The sequence below is a fragment of the Paramacrobiotus metropolitanus genome, unplaced genomic scaffold (genome assembly GCF_019649055.1).
Source record: "Paramacrobiotus metropolitanus isolate TYO unplaced genomic scaffold, Prichtersi_v1.0 Parri_scaffold0000158, whole genome shotgun sequence".
Classification (NCBI taxonomy): domain Eukaryota; kingdom Metazoa; phylum Tardigrada; class Eutardigrada; order Parachela; family Macrobiotidae; genus Paramacrobiotus; species Paramacrobiotus metropolitanus.
Genome location: NW_026570378.1, coordinates 15303 through 43279, shown reverse-complemented (window position 1 = coordinate 43279; position 27977 = coordinate 15303). Strand labels below are relative to the sequence as shown.

The following is a 27977-nucleotide window of genomic DNA, read 5'->3' as shown; positions in this document are numbered from 1 at the left end:
TTGCAAAAACATACCACATAGCGACAAGTACTGAATTACATAATGCAAGCCCGTTCTTATACACAACAGCAACTGCTCAGTTTTTAGCGTTAGATTTAACGGCTTGCTAGCAACAGCGTCAGCACTGTCATATTCTCTCCAAATTGTCTCGATTTAATCCAGGGGAATCTGCGGCTAGCCCAGCTCCAAAATGATACGGAAGTGGCTGTTACTAATATGCACAGCGGCTGTGATTGTGGCGAATTCCTTGCTGGGTAAGCAGGTAAATCATATGGGGGGATAGAAGAAAAGAAGCGTTGAAATGGTCACCAAACAAACAACTGATGGCCAAACAAACAATAAACATCTTGTTTACAAACATACTGCATACGACGTGCATTTAACACAAACAATTCGGCGTCACAACACCACCTTATGTTATTGATTTACGATACATCGTCCAACCCGGTGTACCCCATTTGTTTGTTTAAATTTTCCCCCACCCATTTCACCCCTTTCTTTGATTAAATTTTCCCCTCCCTTTTTCTCCCCTTTTTTGTTTTTGCCAACATAACATGCATCATTTTTTTGAGTTTATCACTTTTTTTTGTTTTTTTGTTAAGCTTTAAAGTAACAAGTGAAACAGTTGTTTATCATTTTCCAAAAGTAGCCGTAGCACTGCAATACTGCAATCGGTATTTTTGACGATTTGTGATTTTTTGGTTTTTTGTTTTTTCACGAATAATAGGTGAAACTTTACACTAACACAAAAAAACTCGGATTTTTTGAATCACCACAGTTCTGCAAACAGGACACTGTATCAATCTATCTGAACAGTTATTGCAGCAGGCCAGATGATTACATGGGCGGAATACAACTTGGACTTCATTGTCTAAGCAGACCTTACATTGCACTTTCTCCAGGGGGGTTATTTTCTCTTTTCCTAGCCGCATACGCTTGAGATACCTTGTCACAGATCTGCGCTGATTCCTTTGCTTGCTTGGTCTGAACGTCGTAGACATACTGTTCTCCTTTTTGTGCTATGACAAATGGACATATGGGCGACGCTCTGGCGTGCTCTTCCCATGCTCCATCGGTGGGAACCCATCTTTCAAGCTCTCGTCCGCAGTGAAAGCACTGGACGCAATCACCGTTCCCGTTATAAAACCAACCGGCTTGGGCCATGACCCTGGGATGCTGAGCTTTTGATTCAGGCCACTCGGCAAATGTAGAAAAACGAGCCTTGTAATCCATCATGTCTGGAAAGCGCACAGCGTAGCTATAGGTCCCCGGAATAGCAACTGGCGCTGACGCCCACACCTCCACGACGTCTTCTCCTTCCGCAGTAATGGGTTCAGGTGTTCTCTTTGACATTGGACAGTTTGGAAACAGTAATTGATGATGCCGCCTTGGGCTTCGGATTTTACCCCATCCGGACATAATACCGTCACAATATGCGCACTGAACTTCATCCCCGGTTCCACGATAAAACATTCCGGCTAAGGCCAAGTACGTCGGTGGAAGTAAACTATTGTCCCAATTGGTGTGTTTAAACGTAGCCAGACGATGGATCACATTACGCATGTCCATTTTTGCTGTTTAATGACAAAAAAACTGAATCAATAAAAGCCTGTTTCTAAAACCGAAATCTAAATTTTGCTTGACCATCGTAGTTTATATATAATACCAATAAGGACGAAGCTTCCCAAGTCTCCGCCTTTTACACCTTCTAACAAGGCTTGCAGGGGAAAAAAGGCGGAGCAAAATTATCGATTTTTCAGCCAATCGCTACAGTCTTGTGTTGGGAAAAGTTTGACCAATGGAAACCATTGCTTTCCATAAAAAGGCGGAGTTTTGGAGGGATTTTATGCGAATCAAAATCCAACACTTTGCAGTCGCTGTAGTCGTGAGGATATAAAAGGCTAGCGGGTAAACCTTGAATTGTCAGTTGCTTTTCAGTTCCGTAAGAAAAATTGTTTGCTACTTGTTAGTCGCTTTTGCAATCAAAAAATGGATTTTGCACGCACTTTGGAGATTTTGGGAGAGCTGAACGGATACATCATCTATAAGGTCAACAATGTGGTAAGTATGTTTTGGAACACGAAAAAGGTCAGTCTTGTTCTAGCTTTTGATCAGGAAACAGACGGTTACAAAGATCATGAAGAGGCGTTCCGGAAAGGAGTGCGTCTGGGATGTAGTGAAATTTCGGACGTCCTGAATAAGTTGAAAGCGGGAACTATCCAAGCAGCGATGGACAAGGCAATCACAAGCAAATCTGCGGAAAAGGTCACTCTTGCCGGACCTGCTTGTATGGATGTACTTCTCAGTATCCATCCTAAATATGGGCGGATGATCCGCTTTTCACAACCCGGGCGCTCTTTACAGATTCCATACCGAGGATTTTTGGATGTAGCTCGCATTGTACAGGACAGCTTCTGGGGTCCTGAGGGAGTGTCCATGGATACGTAGGCTAACAGCATTTGACTTGTGTAACATAATGCACTATTTCGATTTACTATGTTTTTGGTCTTTTTACTAATAACAATCTACAGCTTTGTCTGGGATACTTTTAGGTAGCAAAAGAAAATTAAATAGGATAAAAAAAAGGGCTAATGCCTCTATTCGCGACAGACTGAGTAAGAAACGTATATAAAGAATTCGTGCTCATTCTGTCGCGATTAGTGTGTTCAGCCATGGAGATACACAACGTTATTTTGTCCGTCAGGTTTGACAGAAGGATCGACTTGGACGCGATAACCCGTGTTTTCGGGAACGATGCTACTAAGATGAAAAACTTTAACGCCGTTAACCTTCGCTTGAATGGTAACACATTCTGTCAACTGTTTGCGAACGGCAAGGCCATCATAAACGGCGGTAAGTCAGTTGATGAAGCGGAGCAACTGCTGCTCTTTATAAGCTGATGTTACTTCTGCATGATTTTACTTTGGAGATTAAGGTACGTAGTATAGCAAATATCGTAAGCACTTACCGTCATAGTACAAAAGTCAATCTTGCCAATTTATACAATAAAAGCAGAACAATACCGGAAGTAAGTAAGGCATTTTTTGAGCCTGAACTATTTCCAGCAGTTCAGATTAAATTTAAGTATTTAGGAGCCACAGTTAACGTGTTTCATACGGGTAACTGCGTTCTTTTAGGATGTACATCCGTTGTACAAGTGCAGGCAGTTGCAGAAGCGATAAAAACCTCCTGCAGTTAATTAACCAAAACTCCCAGTAATCGTAAAATTTTAGACTTTTCAACGGAAAATTTTCGGAATTTTTGCGGATTTTACAGGTGTGCTGAACTAGCGGCTTAAGGTCGAATTATCTGAGGTTTTAGAAATGGAAAAATCACTTTTGATTTTCGTTTTAAAACTCCTTGCACAATTTACATTTCAGGACCAACAATGTCTGGGAAATCAACGTTTACGTTGCAACTCTTGAAAAACGTTTCACAAAGTTTCACTCCCGTCCCTACTCGTATTGTTTACGCGTACGGTACGTGGCAAGAAACCTTTTCAACTTTTGACGAATCTATTGAACTTGTACAAGGCATTGATTCCATTATTAATGACGAAAGCTTTTTCAGAAAAGGTGATACAACGCTGCTAATTTTGGATGATTTAATGGAGGAAATAGCATCTGCTACTAAGGCATCCGCGTTATTTACCCGTGATGTTCACCACAAAAACGTTTCTGTTGTTTTCATCTCACAAAACCTTTTCAAGCAAGGAAAGAACATGCGTGATATTTCTCTCAACTCACAATATATGGTCGTATTTAAATCTGTTCGCGACACACAGCAAATAAAAACGCTAGCGCATCAGCTGGGCATGCCACACTTGCCAGAAGCTTATAAAAAGGCTATAAAGGAACCGTTTGGATACTTATTAATTAACTTACGTCCGGAAACCCCCGACAAGGCCCGCTTACAATCGAATATTTTTGGCTACCGAAGAATCTATGTAGAAAAATGAAGCCAGAAGAAATTCTCAAGCTAATCGACGCTCTACGTTTGATGACACCCAGACAGCAGAGAGCGTTTTTTTCAATTTTCTACTACTAAACAGGTCGCTGCAATTGAAGAAGCCTGCTTGAACCTTATTAAGCAACCAAAGGGGTTAAGTAAAACACATTTAGCGAAAGCACGTGCTCATGTTGGAAAAATAAAGCGACTAGCTGATCGGAATTTAACGCGTGAAAAAAAGAAAAAGCTTTTACAGCAAAAAAGGTGGATTTTTAGGAGTTCTTCTACCAGTTTTGGGAACTCTTTTAACATCGTTCCTAACAAAATGAAGACTTACGTGTTAGTACCGGAATCAGAATTCGTAAGTGGCAAAAATAGGTCAGGTCCAACATCTACTTGGAAAAGGGCCCAAGAAATTAGCGATAACATGAATCAGCAGCTAATGGTGCGAGCCGCCTTGGAGAACCAACGTCCGGTTACGCGCCTGCCGGTTAGCGAGACACCAAACTATACCATAGAAAGCAATACCTTGCCATCGGAACTTTTGCATAAGCCAGCAACCGTGTCAAAATACGTTGAGGCAAAGCCGCTAATGCAAGATGCATTTTTCAAACCGGACCTTTGCTTGAGAGCCGTGGTATCCAGGTTAGTACAGCAACAAATGACCAGCAAATTCAAGCAAATTCGTCACCCCAAATTGAGTACGTACAGTCCGAGCCGTTGGTGCATTACGTACAAGTGCCCGCGGACCCAATCGTGCACTATGTTCCTACAACCGTGCCGAGCGAACCTGTTGTCCACTATGTTCCAACCCCTTCGAAAACTTTAGTCAAACACGTATACAAATCCCCAAAAGTCCCACCAATAACTAAAAAGCGTGGTGTTCCAAAAACTTCCCGTAACACCATGCCGAAGAAGAACCAGGCGCCAACTATAGAGTTTGCACCGACACCACCAAGCATACAAGATGCACCGCAAGAACCACCAATTGTTGAGTTTCTCCTGACGGAGTTCTGGATTACGAACCCCATGAAAATCCAGCACTCCCGTCAAATATAAATGCAAAGGCACTTAATTATCAACCAAATAAAGTCTCACTGCGACGAAGTACACGTAAAAATTCAGCGTTACCGTATGCTGGTACGCGACTAGCCATCGAGGGACCTTCCACCAGCTTACAGGTTTTAGGTAAGGCGTTGGCTCCAATTAAAACCGCGGTGCGTCGTAAGACTCGCGATAAAACTGCTCTGTTGCCGACGTCTACGCAACTGTCTGTTGAAAATGCCTTAACTGTTCCGGGGCTAACGGGCCCGTCGGCACCCATGCCAATTGAAGCAGCGCATAGAAAAGCTATAACATACAACCCACAGCCTGCGAAAACAAAAAATAATGTTCAGTTAAGTAGCAAAAGGATGAAGAACAAGAAACCAACACATATAGGCGGAGAATCGCTAGAGCCCCAACAAAGTTCTACGGGCCACCACGTAAAAAACAGCGTACAACACAAACTGGAGGGTGGTTAAACTTTGCTTAAAATGGTAACACTAGATGAAATTTACCTGGATGCCGGGAACCCCGGTAGCCTTGGAGGAGTTGAGCGTCTGTTTAAAGAAGCTCAAAACATAATTATACACGTCAGCAAGTTGAACAATACTTACAGTCTAAGGACGCGTATACACAACATAAAGCATACCGCTCAAAGTTTAAACGAAGAAAAATTATATCAGTAAATGTAGGAGACCAACACCAAATTGACTTGATGGATATGCAAAAGTTTCGTAAAGAAAACGATGGTTTTAATTACGTGCTGACGTGTGTTGATTGTTTCTCCAGATATGGTTGGGCGGAGCCAGTGAAGTCAAAAAAGCCGCCAGAAATTGCTGCAGCGCTCAGCACAATTTACAAACAATGCAGTCCGCCACTGCGCTGTCAAAGTGATAACGGTAAAGAATTTGTTGGAAGAGAAATGCGTGCATTTTTTAAAGAATGTAATGTAACCTTTTTTACTACTCGAAATGATGATGTAAAATGCGCAATGGTAGAACGACTCAACCGTACCATTAAAAACCGTATGTACGTATACATGACTGAAAAAACACATATCGATACATAGACGTTTTGCCACAGATAATGCAAGGGTATAATAGCACTGTGCATTCTTCAACCGGTTATGCTCCAGAAAACGTTGGAGTAAACGAGAGCAACTCTATCCTTGATCGTATGCTCAGCGAACAAAAGAAATCAAAGGCCCGCATTTACAGCTGGCGACCATGTGCGAATTGCCAAAAGAAAAACACGTTCGAAAAAGGTTACGAAACAAATTACACGGAAGAAATTTTTAAAGTAGTCAGAGTTTTAAAACATAAAAGCCATTTTTGTATGCTATCGAAGACCTAGCTGGTGAAGCAATCGACGGACACTTCTATGCTTCCGAACTGTCAAAATTTGTAATGACTGAGAGGCCATACCATCGCATTTCTAGGATATTAAGGAGCGCACACACAAGGGTAAAAAACAATATCTGGTACGTTGGTATGGCTACGGCCCCGCGTATGACTCTTGGGAAAACGCAAACGAATTAAAATGAGTTTTACTTGACACTGCCATCTTCGGCGTCTCGTGATTTGTATCCAAAAACTGTCCCGGACATTTCACAACTTTATTAGCCAGGGCAGTGGATCTGGACGGTACCTGGGAAGTTGCGTTATCAGAATTAATACTTCCTCCTATGCAGTTAAAATTTAATAGCGGCTTAGTGGTTGGTATTGCGCGAACTAATTATCCCACTCGGGAGACTCGTTTTTAAGTGAAAAAGCATATCCGGACGAAAACCGGTTAATACACGCTGTTAATGTGCTTTTGCGTGATGGCGCGACGGATGATGAACCAGTTTTATATGGTCATATCGTAGTCAGTGGTAACTCCTCTGAACTAAGTATCAGACCAGACACCACCCTGACGTTCCACGGTGCAGAGTATACCCGTGCTTTAGGTTTGCTGCAAGACTACAGTTATACGGGCAGTGATAGCCCTACTTATGTCCTCCACCCGGGGGAAACATAATCGCATTGTACACGTCTACTGTGACATCATTGAATACGGTCTAGTGGGGGATGCTATGGTTCCTTTGTTGCGCACGATATCAACGCAAGCGAGCTCGTTTGAAGAAACGTGCATCCGTTTTGAAAGCCCTCACTACGTACCTATAGCCCGTCATACGTTCCAAACAGTTGAAATTAAAGTATGCGATGATTTAGGTAATGAAGTGTTTTTCCATCCAGGTACTGCAATAATCAAACTACACTTCCGACTGAAAAAACACTAAAAATGGTACTCCAAGAACTTAAATTCGATGAATCTCGCTACATTCAAATATTCAATCGTCAGCACGGTTACGGAATGCCCGTTTACCGCGGTGCACCAATGACGGGTGGCAGCTTTTGGGGTCGCATCATAGGATTTGCGCGGGGGTTGTTTAGTAAGGCTGCACCTCACATCAACAACATGATTGCTACCGCCCAACCACACATGAAGACATTTGCCTCGAAAGCGGTAGAATCAGCCATCGATAAAGCTGTCGAGCACGTCAGTGAAAAATACGTCAACAAAGCGGCTCAGGCATTAAGGGACGAAAGAAAAAAATAGTCAGCATTAGTAAGAAGCAACGAGCAATTGACGCGATAAAAGACAAACTGTAGCAATGGCGCTTATAGAAAACGGCTCAGAGCCATCAATGTTGTTAGAGAGTCACTTATTCTACTTACCTTCAACACTAACGGAACGATGGAATACCAGAGATTATTATTTGGGGCCCTCACAAGCCACGACCGACGAATCCAATGATTTTTCATTTACTGTAGCTCCATGTCAGTCGGAATTGGTTAGCTTAGCCGATATTCGATTTACGTGCGATCTTCACGTTACTAATGCAGCTGGAACCATACCAACGGATAGCGACTGTTTGGCCCCTATTAACAACATTGTACACAGTCTTTTCGAGCAAGTTAGTGTTACTCTAGGCGGTCGCAGTATATCGGACAGTAGCTCGATGTATCACATTCGCGCTTATTTGGAGAGCCTTTTGGGTTATACAAAACAAGCGCAGCTAACCCAACTAAGTCTGGGTGGCTTCGCTATGGACACTGAAATGTCCAAAGATCCGATTTTCACAGAGAAAGTAGACGGAAAATCATCTTTCCATAGTGAAGGTGCTGAAAAAAGGCGAAAGTGGATACAAACATTGAAGCCACTCCAGTTGTCAGGCAAGTTGCACTGCGACTTGTTTCAGCAGGATCGCCCACTTATACCAGGCGTAGAGTTAAGCATCAAACTGATTCGTAACCGAAAGAATCTAGCGTTTATTGCCGATAGCGACCTGGCAGCACCTAAAGTTGTAGCGATTCGGAATCCCCGATTGCGTATACGCAAATACGAACCAGCTCCGGATTATCTTGCCGCAATGACAAAGCAACTGGTTGGCAATAATGCAAAATATCACGTTGAACGCGTTGCGATGCGGCAGTGTACTCTGATATCAGGTCAGCAACAACACGTGTGGGCGAATATCGTGATTGGACAGCTCCCAAAGGTAATGTTCCTAGCCCTATCACCCAGTCGTTCTTTTGCTGGGGAATACAAGTCAACTCCCTTTAATTTCGATCATTTTAACCTGTCTTATGTCCATGCCGAGATCGACGGCCAGCTGTTTCCCACTCGAGGATACAATTTAGATTATGAAAACGGGGCCACAGCCGAGGCCTACGAAGGACTTTTAGACACACTGGAGCGTTTAGGAGAAGGTCCGGGCGAGCTACCCTTTGATCGTTCGGATTATAATGCTGGTGGCTTTTGTATTTACGGCTTTGACTTCACTCGCGGACATACTGGCCGCGGGGCTCTTTCTCTAATTAGGCAAGGCAATCTTAACATTAATTTTAAATTTGCCAAAGCTTTAAAGGAAGGAGTGGTGTGTGTTGCAATGTTAGTCTTTGACAACGTTATCGAAATAAATAACAACAGACAGGTTTTGTTTGATTTTGCTCCATGAACAGTATAGAAATCGACAATGCCCTTAGAAGGGATCCAATAGTTCGTGATATTTTTGTTGAGTCTTTCCTTGTGATAAAATTCCTGACAAAGAATTTCCGGGTGCCTACATCGTGAATACGCAACCTAGCACTGCCTCGGGAGAGCACTGGGTCGCATTTTACTGCACTAAACCCGGTACAGTGGAAGCCTTTGACTCGTTTGGACGAAACCCAGCAGAGTATTCTCCACACATCAAAGACTGGATAGGTCAAGACTACATTACCATGTCAAATACGATGCGACAAAGCATAGATTCTACAGTCTGTGGTCAGTACTGTATGTTTTACGTACTTCTACGTTGTCGAGGGTATTCCTATGAAGATGTTATGTCCGCCTTAACCAAGCATAAAGGCGTGAATGACAAATTTATTCGAAAATTTATAAACAAGTACTTTAACCTGCACACTGCGCTACGAGACGATAATTTTATAAGGCAACTAATAAAAATGGATAGACCCCAAAAAATAGCAACACTTATCTTCTGGGGTCTTATGATCTCCGTACTACTAATATTCAATGTTCTTGAGATATGCAATCATGTTTCCCGAAAAACTAACCTGACTCAATCCAATGAGATCACTAAACATGTCTTGAACTTGATGATGAGTGATGCCGAATTCAGTAATGGATCGGTGTTTGGTCACTCACCGGCCCTGCCGGTGAGTGCCCAAACACCCTCGCCGCCGCCGCCTCTAAACAAAGCTGTCCACATGATTCCTGACAACTTAGACTTGAACACAAGTCTGGGAGAAAAGGCGGTGCTTGCCGCAGTATTTTAACGCCGGTAGTAGTGCAGTTGGAAATGGAAAGTGATTGGTTGTAAAATGCAGCAACATGCTCCGCCTTTTTGGCTGCACATTATGTGTACGGACTTCAATGTGCTAAACGGTCGCAATATTTAAACTGAGAGAAATGTTTAGCTGCTAGTCTGGGGTACTTCAAATTAGAGCCCTGCAACGGACTGGGAAATCCGATCCACTCCGAACCCACTCCGATTTTCGGACCGGATTGGACGGATTTCAATCTGGAAAATTCGGAGCCGGAGTGGTTTCGGAGTTTATGTGCACCTGACCGGATCGGGTTCGGATGCAATCAAGACTCCGAATAATCCGTAAATAAATAAAATTTATTAGTTAATTTTTATTGAATTTCACCGGCCTTCAAAACAAAAATTTTCGTCAGCTTCGCGCTTCGCGCGATGCTTCCGTTTGCGCTTAATTAATTTGGACCGAAGTACCTGCTTTTGTTTAGTTGACTGTTGTTAATTCTCTTTCACTTCCTTTTATTAATTCTCCTGACACTTTTTAATATTTTGAGTGTTTTACGATTGTTATGATGTTGTTATTTGTTATTGCCTTATCAAATAATTTTAATATAAGTACTACAGTACGGTTGAAGTTTAAACGCACCACATGTGTTGTGCAGCTCAGTCAGTTTCACTAGGCACCGGCTTCCCATTTTTATTTGCAGCACTTGTAATTGGATTAATACTGGAGATTAGGATACCAATAATAATATATTCTAAGTATATATACTATTATTAAATATAATAATATAAAAATACACTAAGGAATGCACAAAACTACCATTTATTTTAGTTCAGGGCGTTTAGAAACACCCTCCCTCTAATTATCTGTCCCTATTTTTGAACCTGGCTAATACGTGGGTAATCCGTGGGCTGAACCGCATACAACAAAAAGATCTGATACAGATTTCTGACAGTGAGGATAGAGAACTAACCTCTCCAATTGCTTCAACACTGTAGTGCTAAAAAACTAAATTCACCTGAAAAATTTTGTAAATATAAATCCTCTAGCTTAACCTTTATTATGCCCAAGAAACTTGTACCTGTGAATTCTGAAGTCCTTTGGCTACCGACAACATGGCTAAAATTTTTTTGAATGCCATGTTACGGTACTTCGGCATTAAAATTTTTAACTACGGCATTAAAATTTTTTTAATGTGGGGATGTCTAATAAAATTAAGCAATATTCTTTTGGAAAATTTTTCGGATCGGATCGGAGTGGGTTCGGATTGGCCAAAAATATTTTCGGATCGGATTGGTCGGAGTACGATTTTTAGAATTCGGAGTCGGACTGGGTTCGGATAAAATTTTCTAAGTTTGGATCGGACTGGACGCAGTTTTGTACTCCGTTGCAGGGAACTAAAAGGTAGTGATCGCTCTGCGACTTCAAGTAGTAATAGAGAAAGTTACTTACTTAATTATTGTTAGCAAAATGAGTTCCGTTCGTAGTATAATACAGCTTGCGCGTTTTATTTTAATAGAACTGGTGAAGTGCACATGGTGACAACTTTAATCACTGAATCTAAGACTTAGTATATTATGTACTGTTGCGTACCGTATCCATGTAAGTAAATAATATTTTAGTTTTACAAGGTTTGAAAGTAGGATTTTTCTAATAAAAACATATTCCTTGAGTGAGCGCAGATGCGAAAAGTATATCTTTAATTCTTCATTCATGCAATGTCAATATCCTTAAGCGAACAAAGTGTAATAGAAGGAGGGGGTAAATACACGGGATAGACAGGAAAAACGGCAATAATAAGGGATAACCATTCAGGTGTTGTGCACCATGGCCAGCCGCCAAGGGAAAGCAGTCCAGCGACACTACACAAAATTCATGCTTTGAGACCCGAGCTGCCTTCTCCGTAGACTCCTACGTTATACTCAAACACCTACGTCTTCGAGAATTCAGAATCAAACCGTGTAATCTACATCTTAAAGAGCAAGAAATAATTAACAAGATTTTCGATACCACGCAAGCCGTGATCTATGAGAAACAAGACAAGTTAGAGCCAATTAAGTTTCCCATAGACAAAGCAATGGAGCTCCGTGAAAACAAATCATCCAACTCCTATGCTTAGTCTACGAGAAACTCAAATGGTTCAGTCTTGCTTCAGTTTTAATTAGTGGCGAATTATTTCGTATCAAAAATCTTGTAAATTTTTTCTTGTTCTTTCGAGCTATCGATTGTGCGGATTAGTTCTGAAATATGCAAGACGAAGGTGGTTGTGTTTAACATAGAAGTCTACGGAGAAACAGCTCGAGACTGGAGTCTCAACGACTGATCTGCACAATGTCACTAGAACTGCCTTCCCTTGGTGGCTGGCCGTGTTGCACAACACGTGAAGGGTTATCCCTTATTATTGCCGTTTTTTGTCTTCCCGTGTATTTACCCCCTCCTTGTACCCGTAATTCGTTAAGGTTTTATATACGAACATTTAACAAATTTCAGTTGGCAATACATCGATATGTATTAACACGGCTGTCGTAACTAGTAACACTCCATGAACTCAAACCTAACCTTTCCAGTACACACATGTCGACCGCGGAGCGCGAGGCTTACCTTGTCGACCGAAGCGTAACGAAAGCCTATGTTCAAGACTAATGCAAAATGTGGTGTGTATATGCGTGGCTAACCACCAGCAAATGCACGCATGCACGATGGTACCTGTCACCAAATGCACAGCACGGTTGCCGTATATACTCACGCCACATATAACTCGTAGTGTCTGTACGTCGGTCACCGTCAGGAAATGCTAACATGCACGGTGATATTTGCACCCGGATGCCCACCTATGCACGGTAACCGTATATAATGGCCGGTGGTAATCTCCCCGATATCAAAAGATTACTGTGTTTGCTTTTTGGTAACAATGGCAACATAGCGCTACCGAATGTTCGTGGGGGCATTATTACCTGTCACAAGCGATGGGCTTCATCACCAGTATTGGAATCGTTAGCCGATAGCGACAGTATCAATTTACCGGTTTCCGTTAAACATCTTTGATTCAATATTCTAGTTTGGTGTTGCAGACACAGTCCAGTACCATAATACTGTTCCCTGAAACTCTTTTCTTGACACCCACTCTGGACTTCTGACATTGTACAACATAACAAAAACTAAGTAACGAAATAATACTAGAAAAACCCCAAATTGTGCAATTTCCGGCAAATATGTCCCCACAGACATTTTTGCAGTGCCCCATTAGCGAACCAAACAACCCTGTGCGATAAAAAAATCAAAACGAATTAATATCCCGGTTATTAACAAGTATCTTCTAGAAAATTGCCTAATCGGAATAGCACTCCGTTAGCATTACTAAGGGCAATTTCGTGTAAATGGTAGCCCTCCGGCCAGGTCGGTATCACCAGATTTTTGACATAATAGACGTATACGGGAACGCTGCTTTTCAGTTCAGTTTTTAGTTTTCTATAAAACGTCACCAGCGTTACTAAATCCAACCCCTCCTACCGCATTCAGCAGATTTACTGTGCCATTGACTGCTTTGCATATTATGTGCATATTGTGGCGGTGACCTTCCACAGCACTGTATGAACCGGCATAAATTTTTCCACTAGAGTTGAAGAAATTATGATTTTTGTGTACAGTGTCGAAACATGTATTCGAAACACTTACGTAATTTTATGTAAATGCTTAGCGGCGCCAGAGGCCGAGATTTCACTATTGTCATTGTACTAAAATTATACCAGCTGGGATGAGAGCATTAAATAATCGAAAAAGAGTGCCCACTGTAAAACGGGGTATCATCATTTAGGATATAGTCCTGCTCCGCTTCGATCCTGCAGTGCGCGCAAAAAGTGAGTGCACTGTTCTAGTATGTAGTACACAATACTAAATACTTATTTTGTACATTTTTTATTTTTGCGGTATAGATTTACGAGCTGTACACTCTTCCCGCTGCGCAAGACCGACCTCGCGCAAAAATTGCACAATAAGGTCACAAAAGAACAGCAACAGATATGGTATTGGAGAATAAAAGCACTGACCTATTTTTACCGCGTGTGTGTCACTATTCCTGAAGCAGATGGTTGGTTTGCAAACAAAAGAGTACACTTTTGAGAAACATTTGAAGGAACTATGATGCAATACTGTTTTATTTTACCTTTACTCATATTCTACGTTTTAATTAGCACGCAGATCAGATCGTGCATATCCGGAATAAAGATCCGTACAAACCACTATTTAAATCTCACTGTCCCCTAACAACCGCATTAATCATTTTATAATTTTCAAATTGTAACAGAATGCCGCACGGTCGCGTAGCGAAAAAAACTAGGGGTAGAGTCCTCTCCCGCTCCAGGCGAGCCGGTGCAATACTGCCGGTTGGCCGTATTCACCAGGCTATGATTCAGGGTAGCCAAACTGAAGAATCCGCATCTGTATTCATGGCCGGGGTTCTAGAGTATTTGGTTGCCGAACTCCTGTTCCTTGCTGGAAACGTGGCAGAAGTTGCACGTGCCACCGACATCAAGCCGGGTCACATTGATCAAGCCATTCGTGACGATCCGGAGGTAGGTTTTGTAAATACATATGCTACTTGCTTATTACGGTCGCATAAATATTATCATTACACCCTTATTAAAAATTATCATTAAATATTATAAATATAATATTATAAAATTTATAATAATAATATTTAATATTATCATACTCCCTTATTAAATATTACAAATATTATCATACACCCTTATTAAATCCGGCAATTATTATTATCTACAGTTACTGCAAGTCATGCTGGTATGCGATAACGCAAAAGCTATCTAAAATATTTATAACGCACATATCTGTATAGACCTGTTTGTTGATATTACTTATATGAAATCATAATAATACTTTCTTCTTCGCAGTTTACAACGCTCTTGTGGGGTGTGCTCCTGGGATGGTGCGATCGCCATAACCGCCGCTAATAGATTTTGCTCGAGATGTCGTACTGTGTGCTGATGTGCTAATAAAAACTTGTTTTCCTTATGAATTTTTGAAATGATAACAATATTAAAAAACTAAACTTGCTTTAGCTAGTTGAGTGGAATCTATATTCAGTGGAATGTGAATGTTATCCCGTACTTCTGTTTTGGAATAAAATAATTTTCAGGTGTCTCCCACACCTGACAGTCTCGTAGTCATCAGGACCACATCATAATAACTGAACGCGTTACCAAGCCTGTTACAATAAACTGCTTTTGACAGCAAAAAAATCCTGCCGACTTTACAGTAAGCAGTAATATTTTCAGTCACTGACATTAAAATTCGGGCAATACTGTATCTGCACAGTTATCAATGAGAATCAATGAGAACTTAAGTGAGTGTATCAATGAGAAGTTGTGCACAATCTATCAATGAGAACTTAAGTCGAAATACAGTTGGCTACCATACAACACAAACCGCATCGAAATAGTCAGTAGTAGGTACCTATTTTTACCGTATAGTGTAGAATAACGACGTAGTTGTCCGAAAATCCAGTTCAATAAGATCAAGAAAAAAACCCCTTGGGTGCCGTATCCTTAGCTTTTCCAGCATCAGTTATCAGTTTCCAGGGTGGTACAGCAACCGTGTTCTCCCTCACAATGTAACGTACCAGGATCGAATACGCTTTATTAGTCTGTCCACTAGCCATGTAAAACCGACGTCCCACAAAATACAGTATGAGTACATTGCTAAGAGGTGTACGTCCATTTGGACCCCGCCAAACAATCTCGTGAGGCCCCAGGGCTTAACTTTTATAATAATTATTAGAATGATAGCCAGTATGAGTATGATAGAATGGGTATGATAGCCTGCTCATTACACAAAAAATTGTAAACATACGGTGAACTACAGCAATAAACAGATTACTGTACATACAAAATGCATACACAGTACGTACACAGTATAACTATACGAGTACATACATAAATTAAACAGACAAAGCTACTGTGTAGAAAATTTATATACAGTAGTCATTATCGTTGCACAAAGTGGTTCTCGTGCAAGCAGTTCTTAGGGCGTCAGTTTACCGATCTGATCATCGCCACGCCTTATCGCACCTGTGATACACTGTGGAGAGACAAAAGGGGAGTGTAAACATTCCGATTTTACAGCCACTGAGTGCCCATCTCCGCACATAGACACTATTGGGTAGAAAATACGGTGGCCAGCACCGCCTTTTCATCTCTCGCAGTGTATCACAGGTGTGATAAGGCGGAGTAAGGTAACAAAACGGGCGTCCAGCATTAACTGATTGTTATAACTATGTGTATGGCGCGTCGGGAGACATTCCATGAAAAAGTAGGTCACCGGACAGCGTCATGCTGAATTAGGTCGGCATATGAATAGGCAGTCCATCTCAAGGAATGTCTCCCGGCGCGCCATGCACAACTTCACTCGAAATCCAACAGCCGACGTCTGGATACTTAGTGTGAACAACACCACTGCACTAACATCATTATAATTTACTTAAACTAAACTACTTTATGGTAACATTAATCATAGTTAAATACAGAATACTATTGCGATAGTTATTATTATTGTTTAAGAATTTAAGTTAATAACGTAATTTACTGTTAGGATTATGATTATAACCATATAGCTAACTAAATAAAAACATAAGTTTGTTGTTGTAATGGGTTTAACGTTGTTGTAATTATAGCCGTAATTATTGTTGTGTTCCAGATGTTATTGTTTATTGTAGCTACGCCGAATTATTGATGTTTAGAGTGTTTGTAAATAAATAATATGTCTGTTATTCATAAACAAGATGTTAATGTTTGTCCGGTGACCATTTCAACGCTTCTTTTCTTCTGGGGATTATACTCAATCATCTAACTTTCTCATCGAGTTCACATAGGTACTCGTAATTCCGACTGTTAATGTACACTGTAAACATTGATGTGCATCCAATTTCATGCTTGCTACGTATCTGTAGATAGAAGTATGTACAAATAGAATTAAAACAGGTGCAATATCGTCCGGAAAGAAGGACATCGAGTATCGTCAATACTCGCGAATTAATGCATAGAATATTACTACAGAGTAATACCTCTGTATGTGCAGCGGTTTCAGCACTGTGACATGTTGGATATTGGGAGCAGTCAAGCGTGCGCACGCTGCACTACGTAAGTAATTTTAATTGCAGCCAGCCTGCTGTAGGTTAACAGTGGACACCATAATTTTTGATATACTTTTAATTTGGCAAAAGCCACCAACATCACGAAAGAAGTCTTTACGGCCGCACTAATAAAAAGGATTTTATTTCATAGTTTTCATTTCAGAGTTCACAGTTTATATTTCAAGTTTTTATTTCACAGTTCTAATTTTAGCTCAAAGCAGTTGAAAGCACATCGTACTAAGTCTTGTTAGCAAGCTCTACGTCGGGCGTATACGCACTGACGAGAGACCTTAAAGCGCAACAGTAGTTGCCATTTATTACAAGGAACATCAGTAGTAACTACTGAAATCTCTTCGATTTAGATTTTGTGACCGCTGCCAGTGGGGATGTCTTACTATGTGACACACAGCAAAATATCGAAAGCTCTCCCAGAAGCCATTGGGGATATATTGCATCACCTAATCATGCCAAGTCATATCCAGCTGAGCATATGCAATGCATGTTCAAGTTTTTACCGAAGGCAGACGAGCAAATTCAGCTAATATTTACTTACTTTAACCTTCGAGAATCCGACAAATTTCCAGCGTGAGTAGTATTTTCCATCTAGAGTAGAATTAGATATTGCGTGGGGTAAACATTTCATTTAAGTTAGATAGGAACATTGACACAAAGTGTCAAAGACGTACTTTTTCACTAGGTCACAAGGTCATGTGACACCGAACCATTTTCGTCGTCGATAGAAACTGTGGAAGCATTTTTTTAATTTTGTAAAATACAAAACTGATAGGTGATATTAAAATGAATTGTTTTACGTGTAGAGATACCAGAGGGTTTCAATTTCATTTGCTTGTAACATAATTCTAGCCTTGCGCTCATCCATGCTGCCAACTATGCCACAAATAAACAATTTAATTAATTAGCGGTTGCACTTATAACTTGTAACAGCCTCGAGCTCGTTATCTTGTATGCTGAAGATGCAGTACAATGCAATGAATCGATCAAAAGAAACACATGTAGTTTTCTCCGGTCACGTTTTTTGCTGATGTGAGCACTAAGCCACTAACTCATCATGAAACACATAACAGGATATTAAACTATACACTTACATTTACCGGTAAGACATCTACAACTGCAATTTCGGTTCACCTTAGGTTGATTAACAGGAACTGGGTTGCTATAATATATGTAGAGTACAGTATATGCAAATGAAGTTTAGAACGGGACAGTTTCAAATGGCTACTTTTCTGTAAATTTTTGTTTTTCTGTAAATCTAAATAACCTGGGTCCTGACGTATTCAGTTGTTACCTAGAGCGCTAAACTGTGATTTGTCGGATTCTGTCAAAATTTTCGTGGGTACCAGCAGTCCCAACGCCTCCGAGCCCGGAAATCTGATTGGAGAATACTGTGGTCGCAGCAAGATTCCCGAGGTTATTATGGCCGTTGGACCAAGACCTTTGACCGTCTTGTTCACCACGCGAGCAAAGGATAGTCCGATGCGCTCACTGTACATGTTTAAAGCCAAATACGAATTCCGTAAGGATTATGGATTAGGCAAGATGGCGGCACAGCACAACCGCACAGCAGGTATAGGTCCTTGCTCACGTTGCCAGTACATGTTATAAAAATATGCTGGGCGATCGGATTCATAAAGTCACTAGTCAGCACCCGGACATGTTTTGGAATTATCTGGCTATTTCTGCAAACTTGTGCGCAGTATAGCCATTTAATACTAAAATCGTGATACAGCTGAAACCAGAATTGTGAAACTTCTTAGGGTGTCATTTCGTGTATGATGGAAGAAAAGTGCCGGCCACAGGGACACTTCAAAGGTACTTGATTCGTAGTTTTTGACCATTTTGGATTCAAATTTCTTGCTATTTCTACATTCCGGGCTGGCTGCTTTACTGTAAAATTTTTGGTTTTGTTTATCACATGTTGATGCTTACAGTCCAAACTTTGGAGGATATTATCCTCTTTCCACCAACTGCATTTATACATTCAGATTATTCAATAATCAAAGCCTTCAACTGCGGTTTCACACGTTTAAAGTGGTGGGACAACAAGAGTAAGTCGTAATGCTACACAGACAAAAACTAAAAATTACACATAAGATTAATCTGCTGTAAAAAGCAACATTACGAAAATTTTGTATACTATTTTTTGCACAATAGGGAATATATCTGACTCTGACATGTTCGTTGTCGTTTTACAGCAGAATAAACTTATGATTTGCTACCTGTCGATTCATGTTGCGTTATGCAACTGGCCGTGTTCAGGATTCCGTTTTATATTTGCAGTTGTCGAGGAGAAGATGACGATACTTTGCAAATTAAAGTGGGCGAAGACCGATATGATTGGACTGAGTTTCTTGCTCCGGCCGAAAATGATCCGGCAAAACGACAGCCCACTAGCAACCTATACTGCGGCTACAAATTCCCGCCCCAGTTCATTTTTGCGAACAATGTTGTTCACGTAATTTTTAAATCAGGACCGTGGCGTACGAATCTCGGTTTCCTCGGGACTAACACATTCTTAGGGCATCCAGGAATTTGGCTCTCGGTTTCTACAGTGGAACCTCCTACTGTGAACACCACCGAACGCCGAACGCTGAGCACCTTTGAATCTTGAACAAATTTTTGCGTCCCGACGTTTTCGTAATGTATGTATAACAGTGGCGGGGACCTCTGAACCCGGAACACATCTGCATCGTGAACACTGTATTATGTACCACAGTATGTTTTCTGAGTAAAGCGTACCACCAAGGCACCAACCACGCAAAACCTCTGGGAAGGACAAGCGTTCACGCTGTTTCTCGTATAACGTGCAATAATCATTCATTATTTTTAATACTGATTAAAATATTGATTCGAAGACAAGTTATGGCAAAATTAATGCAGCTTTGTACGGTGCTGCAATCGGCATTGTTTCGAGCATTGCTTCAAAAAGAAAAGAGATCGGGGAGCAGCGCGATGCCAGCTTGACCGTATGTCGGAAACGATACAAGCAGGCCGAATGTGGTGAAGGATCTCATTGAGTATGAGTCCTGAGTCACTTATACTGACTACTGACGTCAGTATCGGCTCTGCCGAACACGAACATGCGTTCATTCGTTAGCCTGTTTGGCAGATGTGTGTAAGCGTAATATGCGGTGCATGTGATAAGTGTACTCGTAATGTAAGGGCGTTGTCAAACTGTTTGGAGAAGGCAACAACATTTACTATATTTACCTTCAAAAACAATAACTTGACAGCACAAGCTGCATACAACTGAAATAGACAATCACCCGTGACCATAGCAAAAATCAATGTGGATGTATTCGATGCAGTATTTCTTCCGAATTCTTAAATACGAACACACAATTACATCATAGTCGTCTTTCTTAATTATTTGGCCCCGTTACCCTGAGACTGAGATCGCACAGAATTCCGTACTGACGATATTAAAACGATGCTCTTCAAGGATCTCAACTCGAAATTGCTTATTCAGCGCTTCGACGGTACTAATCTGTTCAGGTGGAAAAATATGAAAGGTCACGAATCAGCTATGATTACGATTCTCAGAATTAAGAAGCACCAGACCAACGTGCTGCCAGACCCTCGATTTAATCCATTAGAACGTTCCGTACAAACGAAAGGACGAAATAAAGTTTGAAAACAGAATGGACACCTTTCGATAAATGTGCGCAGTCATGCTACGCTTTTATACACCTGACCGGAACAGATAGCCACAACCTGGTGAACCGCTTCGAGCCGCTTTAACACTGTTTGGCTGGGAACTCCGTTCTTTGCATGCCCTCAGTGCCATGCTTTTAAATGCGAAACCTGCACAAAAACGAAATAAGCGTTCGGTAAGTAATTTTTTTACCATTTCTACTGCCATTGCTAATTACAGTATATGCAAATACTAACGTATGGCTTACCAGTTGAGGATCCACCGGATCCTTGCATAAGTAATAATTTCTGACGAAGACATTAAGGTTGGTAAGGTCAACAGCGGTGCAAGGAAATGTTGAGTCTTGTGGTATACACGATGTAATATTCGGGTTTAAAAATTTTCTGTAAACGAAATTGCTTAATATTTACAATTTTTCAGCATTATTAACTATACTTTATAAACCAACCACTGCATAATGGTAATGTTTTTCTAAAAGCTAGAAATTGCAGTTAGAAAATTACTAACCGACACACTTCCTCGTTTCCAAATACAGAAGTAGAATTTTCTAGAGACGTGACTTGTGCCACACCCACTGAGTGGTCCAAACAAGGAATGATCTGTTTGGGTGGCGCAGTGTCTTTGGGATAGCATTTCTTAGCGGACAATACGATTTCTGGAAAATATGTAGTAACAGGCACGTGTTCCAACAAGGTGTGCAGGTACAGTTTCTGCACTAACCCGATGTTTCTTCTTAAGTACTTCATTAACAATTAAGCCTTCTTCTACCCGGTAGGTAGAATACAATCTTTAGCGGTGTGTTATGTGACTACTAACTAGAACTGTGGAAGTACAAGTACCTAACAACAGAGTGTTGTCGCTGCTGGCATTTGTATAAAGGCTGGTTAGTCTTTTAACGGCTGAAAGAAATCACGAGTTTTTTAGTTCCGCCTGACGAAGTTAATATTCCATTTGTTAACCTGTATAAATGGGTTCTTCCTGGCCAGACGGTTGGCTAAGACATTCTGGAATCTGCAAGTATTTGTTAAGGTTTACCCAAAGTTCAAACCCTGATCAAAACCAAAAACATTCGAACATTCTTGAATGAGCCGAGTACATGTGCTTGCGACTTACGTTAGCGTAACTAAACATTTCGCAGACATGCGTATCGCCTTTACGGACCCTTTCGCGCCACTGCTCAGACAGTGCACCAGCAAACCATGGCCGTTCAGTCGTGCTCTGAGCACCACTTCTAGTTTGGGTTGAATTGTTCCCAGACGATTCCGCTGCAAGGCCATATAATTTTGGTATACCAAAATTGCAAGTCCGCAGATTGTACGCAGGATCGATTTGATAAACATTGGTCGTTGCGGGTAATGTGCCGTACGGTTCAACAGTGTTGTTTAGAAACAGGTAGAAAAACCTGTAATGTTAAAAACTGTTGTCATCAATCACAATCGTGAACAACAGAACAAGAATGTGCTCAAGGCATATGTTTTCCAGATAATTACAGCGTCGGCAACACAGGCGAAGGAAATTACTGTGTTTCGATTGCATACTCAGCTTTGTCCGCAATCGCTTCCCCAGAGATATTATCACTAGCTAGGAATGTCAATGCCATATTCGGCAATTCCGTAAAAGGAAGCTCCATATTCCATCGCGCGAGCGTGCAAAGATCCGTCGGCTTGCTGGCTTGTGGTGCTGCGGTTGTTTCACCGGCTATAACCGGCGGTTGACTGAGACATTCTGGAATCTGCAAATATTTGTTAACGTTTACCAAGGCCAATCCTCACAACCAAAAACATTCTTGAACGAGCGCGAGTAGACGTGCTTGCAACTTACGTTAGCGTAACTGAAAATTTTGCAGACATTTGTATCGCCTTTACGGACCATTTCGAGCCACTGCTCAAACAGTGCACCAGCAAACAATGGCCGTTCGGTAGGAATGCTATTAGCACTGCTTCCGGTGTTGGTTGAACTGCTCGACACCGCTGCAGTGCCATTTAATTTCGGGATATTAAAATTACTAGTTCGCAGCGTCCCTGCTGTCATCGTTTGATAACGATAGCGATAGGGAACGTACAAGTCATAATACCATGGTGGTCGCGGTCCATAGTATCCACATCCGCATGAATAACAGCAGCCGTTGCGCGAGTACAGGCTACGGGCCACCATATTGCCCAGCAGATAACCACCAACCATACCACCAGCATCGGACAACAATAAACTCCCGGTTCCAAAACCACCAGGGAAAAAATCTCCAGCGATAGAGTTGTTGATGACGGTAGTGTTTGTGTTGTACACCGGTTGGACAATGGTGCCGTGCGAGGGAATGGGCGCATTGGCAGCCGGTCGATTGGCAGCGCTCCGGGTAACGGAATTTCCGGCGGCTTTATAATTAGGTTGCGATGAATCCGCTGGGGCGGAGCTACCCCATCGTCTCGATCCTGCTTCTGCGCCCGAAGCATTCGCCCCGGCGCTGCTAACGCGACCCCAACCACCACGCGATCTTCCTGATAATACTGGCTCGATTAACTGGACAAGGATGATCACGCATAAGAGGATGGAAACTAAAGTGTGCAAACAAAACGATAAAACGTTTTGGTTTTCGGTGTAAGTGAATGAGTGTAGTTGTCGTTAGAAATATTTTCTTGAGATTAGTAATAATGTTTTTGCTGTACGCTTGAAGAATATGACGTCATTACCGATACTTACACTGTACAATGCACATAGACAGCGCGAATTGTTCTGTTACAAAAAATACAAAGTATTCATGCTTAATATGCAAATGACATAACGCACTGGAGATGTACACAGCATCAATAAAATAATTATAATACTGGTTTTCTTCAACTCGTTATAGTAGTCAGTGATTAACATAAACTGATAAGCATAACATGAAAGCAGCAAAGACCATGAACACGAAAACATGTCCAAATATTCTGAACATAACAACCATTCACATAAAAGTAACTGCGTGCCTCGTTATGTTCAAATAAACAATTACTTTAAGACTTACCGAATGAAGACCAGAAATATCTCATTATGGACCTTATCGTTGATGTGTTGGATTCAGATAGTCGTCAGTCTTCCAAAACGAACAAGATTAGGTTAAAGATACAGCATCACGCCGCTGAGCATGGCCAACACCGTACTACCAAAATCTTAAGATACCTCATCAAACGAACGAATGAGAATTGTGATTCAATGAAGGGCCAGGATCTGTATACGAGTAGTAAGTACTCACAATTCAATCGTCAGTTATTAAGTTGCGACACGTGTAATACTGCAACCGACGTAAAAACCATGAACGCGCTTAGCGAGTTTTTCATGGCAAAAAAGTAAACAAACCCGTCAGCCTGAGTACTTCGCGCGCGATATTGCTGCCGCTAAAATTAATAATGATCACTTACACCTCATTGCGGTTTAATTTTCCATCGGGGTATGCGCGCCGCCTTGAATTACGATTTGCCAAGTCTGAAGTGGCGGTACAATAATAACAATATATCTACAATATGAGAGTATTCGCCACGAAAGAGACAACGACTTGGTACTTTGCTTTCAAGAAAACAGGTTGGCCCGAAAAGAGACGCTTGTAAGTTGCACACACACGTTACTTTCCGGGCATGTATCTTGCGGTATCCATCCAGTATCCCTTATGTATCTTCCATGTATCCTTACAATCTTGCAGCCCTGTTTTTGTTTCACTACGGTATGCCACTGCATTCGTACAGTACCCTTTATGTATCCGACATGTACAGTTGTACACTACTAAGAAAACTAGCTGACAGTTATGATATCATGGCTTCTTTTTCATTATGCTGAACACTTTATTAATTTCGACTACAGAAAACAAACCAATAAGCATAAAAATAAGAGCTAACACAGACGGGCCAACAGTAAATGTTAATGTCACAACAGAAAGAGCTCATTAAACTTTTCCACTCCCTCCATTGTTCCCATTACTGAAGCCGCATTTCCACGCAGAATCTCCCAGGACAGCCGCTGCCGGAGAAATTCGTGTGAGCGAATCTCCCCGGTGTGATTACGCAAACCCTTTCCGAGCTCCTTGATAATGGCAGTGGCCGGTGGTATCATGGCTGGCTAAGTTACTTTGTGCAAAAGGTTTGGCATTTATGGCACACTTTATTAAGTAGCAGAAAACAATGCCCATCACGAGCTTCCTGTGGAAAGCGCAGCGCTGAAGACGACGTTCAACTGGTTAAGAAAAGTTTTCTCGGGGCGCCATGATCATGGGTATAATATTATTTCTACAGTAGCACTGACATCGCCAAAGTTGAGGGCAATATTTTCTATTTATTTATGTTAATTTTCGGATTTTATTATCTTCACAGTGATCACTTCCCGCTGGTGATCCGGCTGCTGGGCCGCGCCGACGCCTGCAGCTGCACGTCGGGAATGACCGGCGTGCTGGTGCGGTACCCGTTAGCTGAAGGGCTGCGGCCCTGCACGTATCCCATTCTCCGCCCCGGCGGCCATCAGGACGTTCAGCGCGCCACCGGGCGGCAGTCCGTGGGGGGTGACGTCGGTCTTGCTGTCCTGACTGTCACCCGGGTGCGGCTCCAGCGCCGACACGTGCGCCCCGCCCCGAGAGCGGGTGCGTCGGGGCCTCGGCGGCGGAAACCGGGGGTCGCGCAGGAGGGCGCCCACCAGGGCGGCGGCGTCGTGGAAGTCGGGGTGGCGCGTGTTGACGTAGGCCAGCTCGGGGCCCAGTGCCCACCAGCTGTCAAGGAGGCGTGGTTTGGCCGATAGCGTTAGCGATTGGAGTATTGGACTGCATTTTTGTTACTGTGACAGTGCAATTCTCTTTAAATGATATGTAAATTCGTTCACATTTGCTCATTCAGAAAAATTATTCTGTAATAGGTAAAATCTTAGAATTATGGCTGCATAAAAAAATTAAAATCAAGTAAATGCACACGTTTCGAGATTCCTAATAAAAACGATAATGCGGGCGCCGCCTCGGTAGGGCAGTCAGCTGCAACGCGAATTAATTTCCAGTTTTTGACAAACCGTGATTCGTGAATTCCTTGATCAGTATTTGATTTTTTTTTAATTTTTGATCTTTTCGTTTGTAAATCTGCACTACCATTCCCACCCCGCGGTTTTTATAACCCCTGTTTTATAACAGTACGGGAATTTTCTGTGTAGTACTCATCCGGTCTTGCAATACGACAGAAACCTTGGTTACACGAATTTATCGGTTAAGCCTGACGTTGTTCGCAGCGCCACCCGCCCGGCGATGGAGACGCAAACCCCCGTGATCACCTCCATGATTCCAAGTTCCAACAGCCTGCTCCCGCCTCCCTCTCCGCCTACGACGCCGGCTCGGATCGGCGGGTGACCGGGCCCCATCTGGAGACCCTCTGGGAGGCTCCTACCAACAGTCCTGGGGTTGGGCCTCCTGCAATCCTCCCAGGACCCCGTGCGGAATCCATCGCCATCTTTACGACTCCATCCCCAAACCCACCATTATTGGTGCTGACCCTGGAGCCCATCGACACCGTCCAGGATTTGACACGGGAGCATGTGCCGCTGTTGCGGCATATGATCCAGCGGGCGCAGTGATTTGCGGATGAGCAGATTTGACCGAAAACGCACTATCCGCTGGTGCTGGAGTTAAATACGATTCCGACGCTCATCCGGCTGCATATGCACGTTATTACCGTGGATTTTCAGGGGCCAGGTTAGTCCGCTTCTTGTCGAATTGAATATTAATTTTTAGGGATTTTGCTGGCCTAATTAATTCTGTCATTTCTCTTCTGATTTCTTAAATTTAAATAGTTAAATTTGATTTTTGTAGTAATTTTTCGTTGATTTATTTAATTAATTTTGATTTTTTTGCTTTGCCTTTGCTTTTTCTAATTTTTCGTTGATCTGTTCGATTTTGCTCCGGAATAATTTTCTGTTTGTAGTTTTTGCCAGATTAAAAATTAAAAATTATTAGAAATCGTTTTTGCCAGTTGCCTCAATTAAAATTGAAAATTATTATTTATTTCACACGTAATTTTTTCCGCATAGTTATATAACTTATATTTTCTGTATTTTTTTCTAGGCGCGGTGGGGCCGGCGGACTATCGCTCTTTCAGCCACAGCGCGCTGTTCATGGAGCCGTAACGGGCTATCGGCCCTTTGTAGGCGGAAGGGCAGATCGTGGTTGACAAGGAGCAGCCCAAACTGGTGAAGACGGATTTCACCGAGCCGCTCTGTGCGTCTTCTACCGGCAGCCTTTTCCGGCTAACAAGATGGCCGAACTGAAGAAACATCTCGCCGCCCGCGAGGCCGACCTGCACGCCGCCGAGACGGAGGATGAGGATGCCGGTTATGTCTGACAATTCCAGGTCAATTAAATTCATTTACAATTCTTAGCCGAATCATGAATTTTGTGATGGATACAGTGAGCGCCGATATTGGGATAGTTAATTTAAATTGATTATTTAGTATTGTAAAATAATTCTTTTTACGTTAGTTGTTGTGACAGTTTATTTTTATTTGCTATGGATTAAATTATTGGTGTTATTGTAAGAAACGAGAACCACGGTTGGAATCGTCGAGGAATTCTTGAAAATTCGTTACAAAAAATTTTCGATAAAATGGTGGTTTCTTGTTTTATTGGGATGTTTATCAGACTGTTAGAATTAAAAGGACGCAATCTTCCCGGCGTTCACTGGCGGACTGCAACTTGACTTGGAAGACTAACATATATTATGGAACTAAAACAGAATATAGCAACATAATAATATAGCAAAATATAAATCAAATTAATTGGTGTAGAATGAGTGAAGTTGTGACAGTAGGATGGAAACAAACAATAAAGTCACCTTAAAAAATTTTGTGCAGAATAAACAAATTAAATGTCGAATAAATCATAATAATAATTGATGAATAAAAAAAAATTGAATGAATAAAATCACCAAAAAACGATCCATGTAATATAAATTTTAAAAAAAGTATAGAATAAAAAATTAATCATACTACTCGTAGTCGCCTGCATAGCGCGGCTGAGTCGTGAGACGTGCAAGCACTGTCAGGACGTGCAAGCACTCTCAGCACGTGCCGTGCTGCACTTCTGACGGCTCTACGAGAAGTTACCATAGAGGCTGTGCAGCACGTAACGTGCTGCATTTCTCCTAATATCAGCCGCTACCATACTACCACTCCGCGGGACGGTACCACGGCTCTGCCGTGGCACCGTAACAAGCGTGCCTATATACAGCCGGGCTTATTAGCGCCAGCACTGGTAGCGGCTGATATATGCACACTTGTACGGTATCACGGCTCTGCCGTGCCACCGTAACAAGCGTGCCTATATACAGCCGGGCTTATTAGCGCCAGCACTGGTAGCGGCTGATATATG

At 42.0% G+C, this 27977-nt stretch overlaps 2 protein-coding genes and 1 long non-coding RNA gene across 5 annotated transcripts; 2 read left to right on the top strand and 1 right to left on the bottom strand.

Annotated features, from left to right (window-relative positions):
- The first annotated feature begins 49 nt into the window (after positions 1–49).
- Positions 50–19576, top strand: LOC129599966 (CUB domain-containing protein 2-like). The gene is made up of 6 exons (XM_055498336.1): positions 50–254; positions 17310–17532; positions 18258–18532; positions 18723–18777; positions 18897–19013; positions 19246–19576. The coding sequence occupies exons 1-6, from the start codon at positions 191–193 to the stop codon at positions 19574–19576; spliced, it is 1065 nt and encodes a 354-aa protein (XP_055354311.1). The 5' UTR covers positions 50–190.
- Positions 957–3922, top strand: LOC129599963 (uncharacterized). 3 transcript variants are annotated; one of them, XR_008691991.1, is made up of 8 exons: positions 957–1488; positions 1761–1908; positions 1971–2061; positions 2116–2287; positions 2365–2468; positions 2705–2853; positions 3381–3479; positions 3571–3922. It is a non-coding gene; the product is annotated as an uncharacterized LOC129599963 (long non-coding RNA). The 3 variants fall into 3 exon arrangements; XR_008691990.1 differs by having other exon boundaries at positions 1971–2287; positions 2365–2444; XR_008691989.1 differs by having other exon boundaries at positions 1971–2287.
- An 822-nt stretch (positions 19577–20398) lies between the features above and the next one.
- Positions 20399–24010, bottom strand: LOC129599938 (uncharacterized). The gene is made up of 9 exons (XM_055498308.1): positions 23619–24010; positions 22442–23169; positions 22159–22352; positions 21734–22022; positions 21580–21631; positions 21460–21519; positions 21128–21275; positions 20868–21003; positions 20399–20769 (listed from the first exon to the last, which is right to left on the bottom strand). Exons 1-9 carry the CDS (start codon positions 23641–23643, stop codon positions 20743–20745), a joined length of 1659 nt encoding a protein of 552 aa, XP_055354283.1. The 5' UTR covers positions 23644–24010; the 3' UTR covers positions 20399–20742.
- Positions 24011–27977: the final 3967 nt, after the last annotated feature.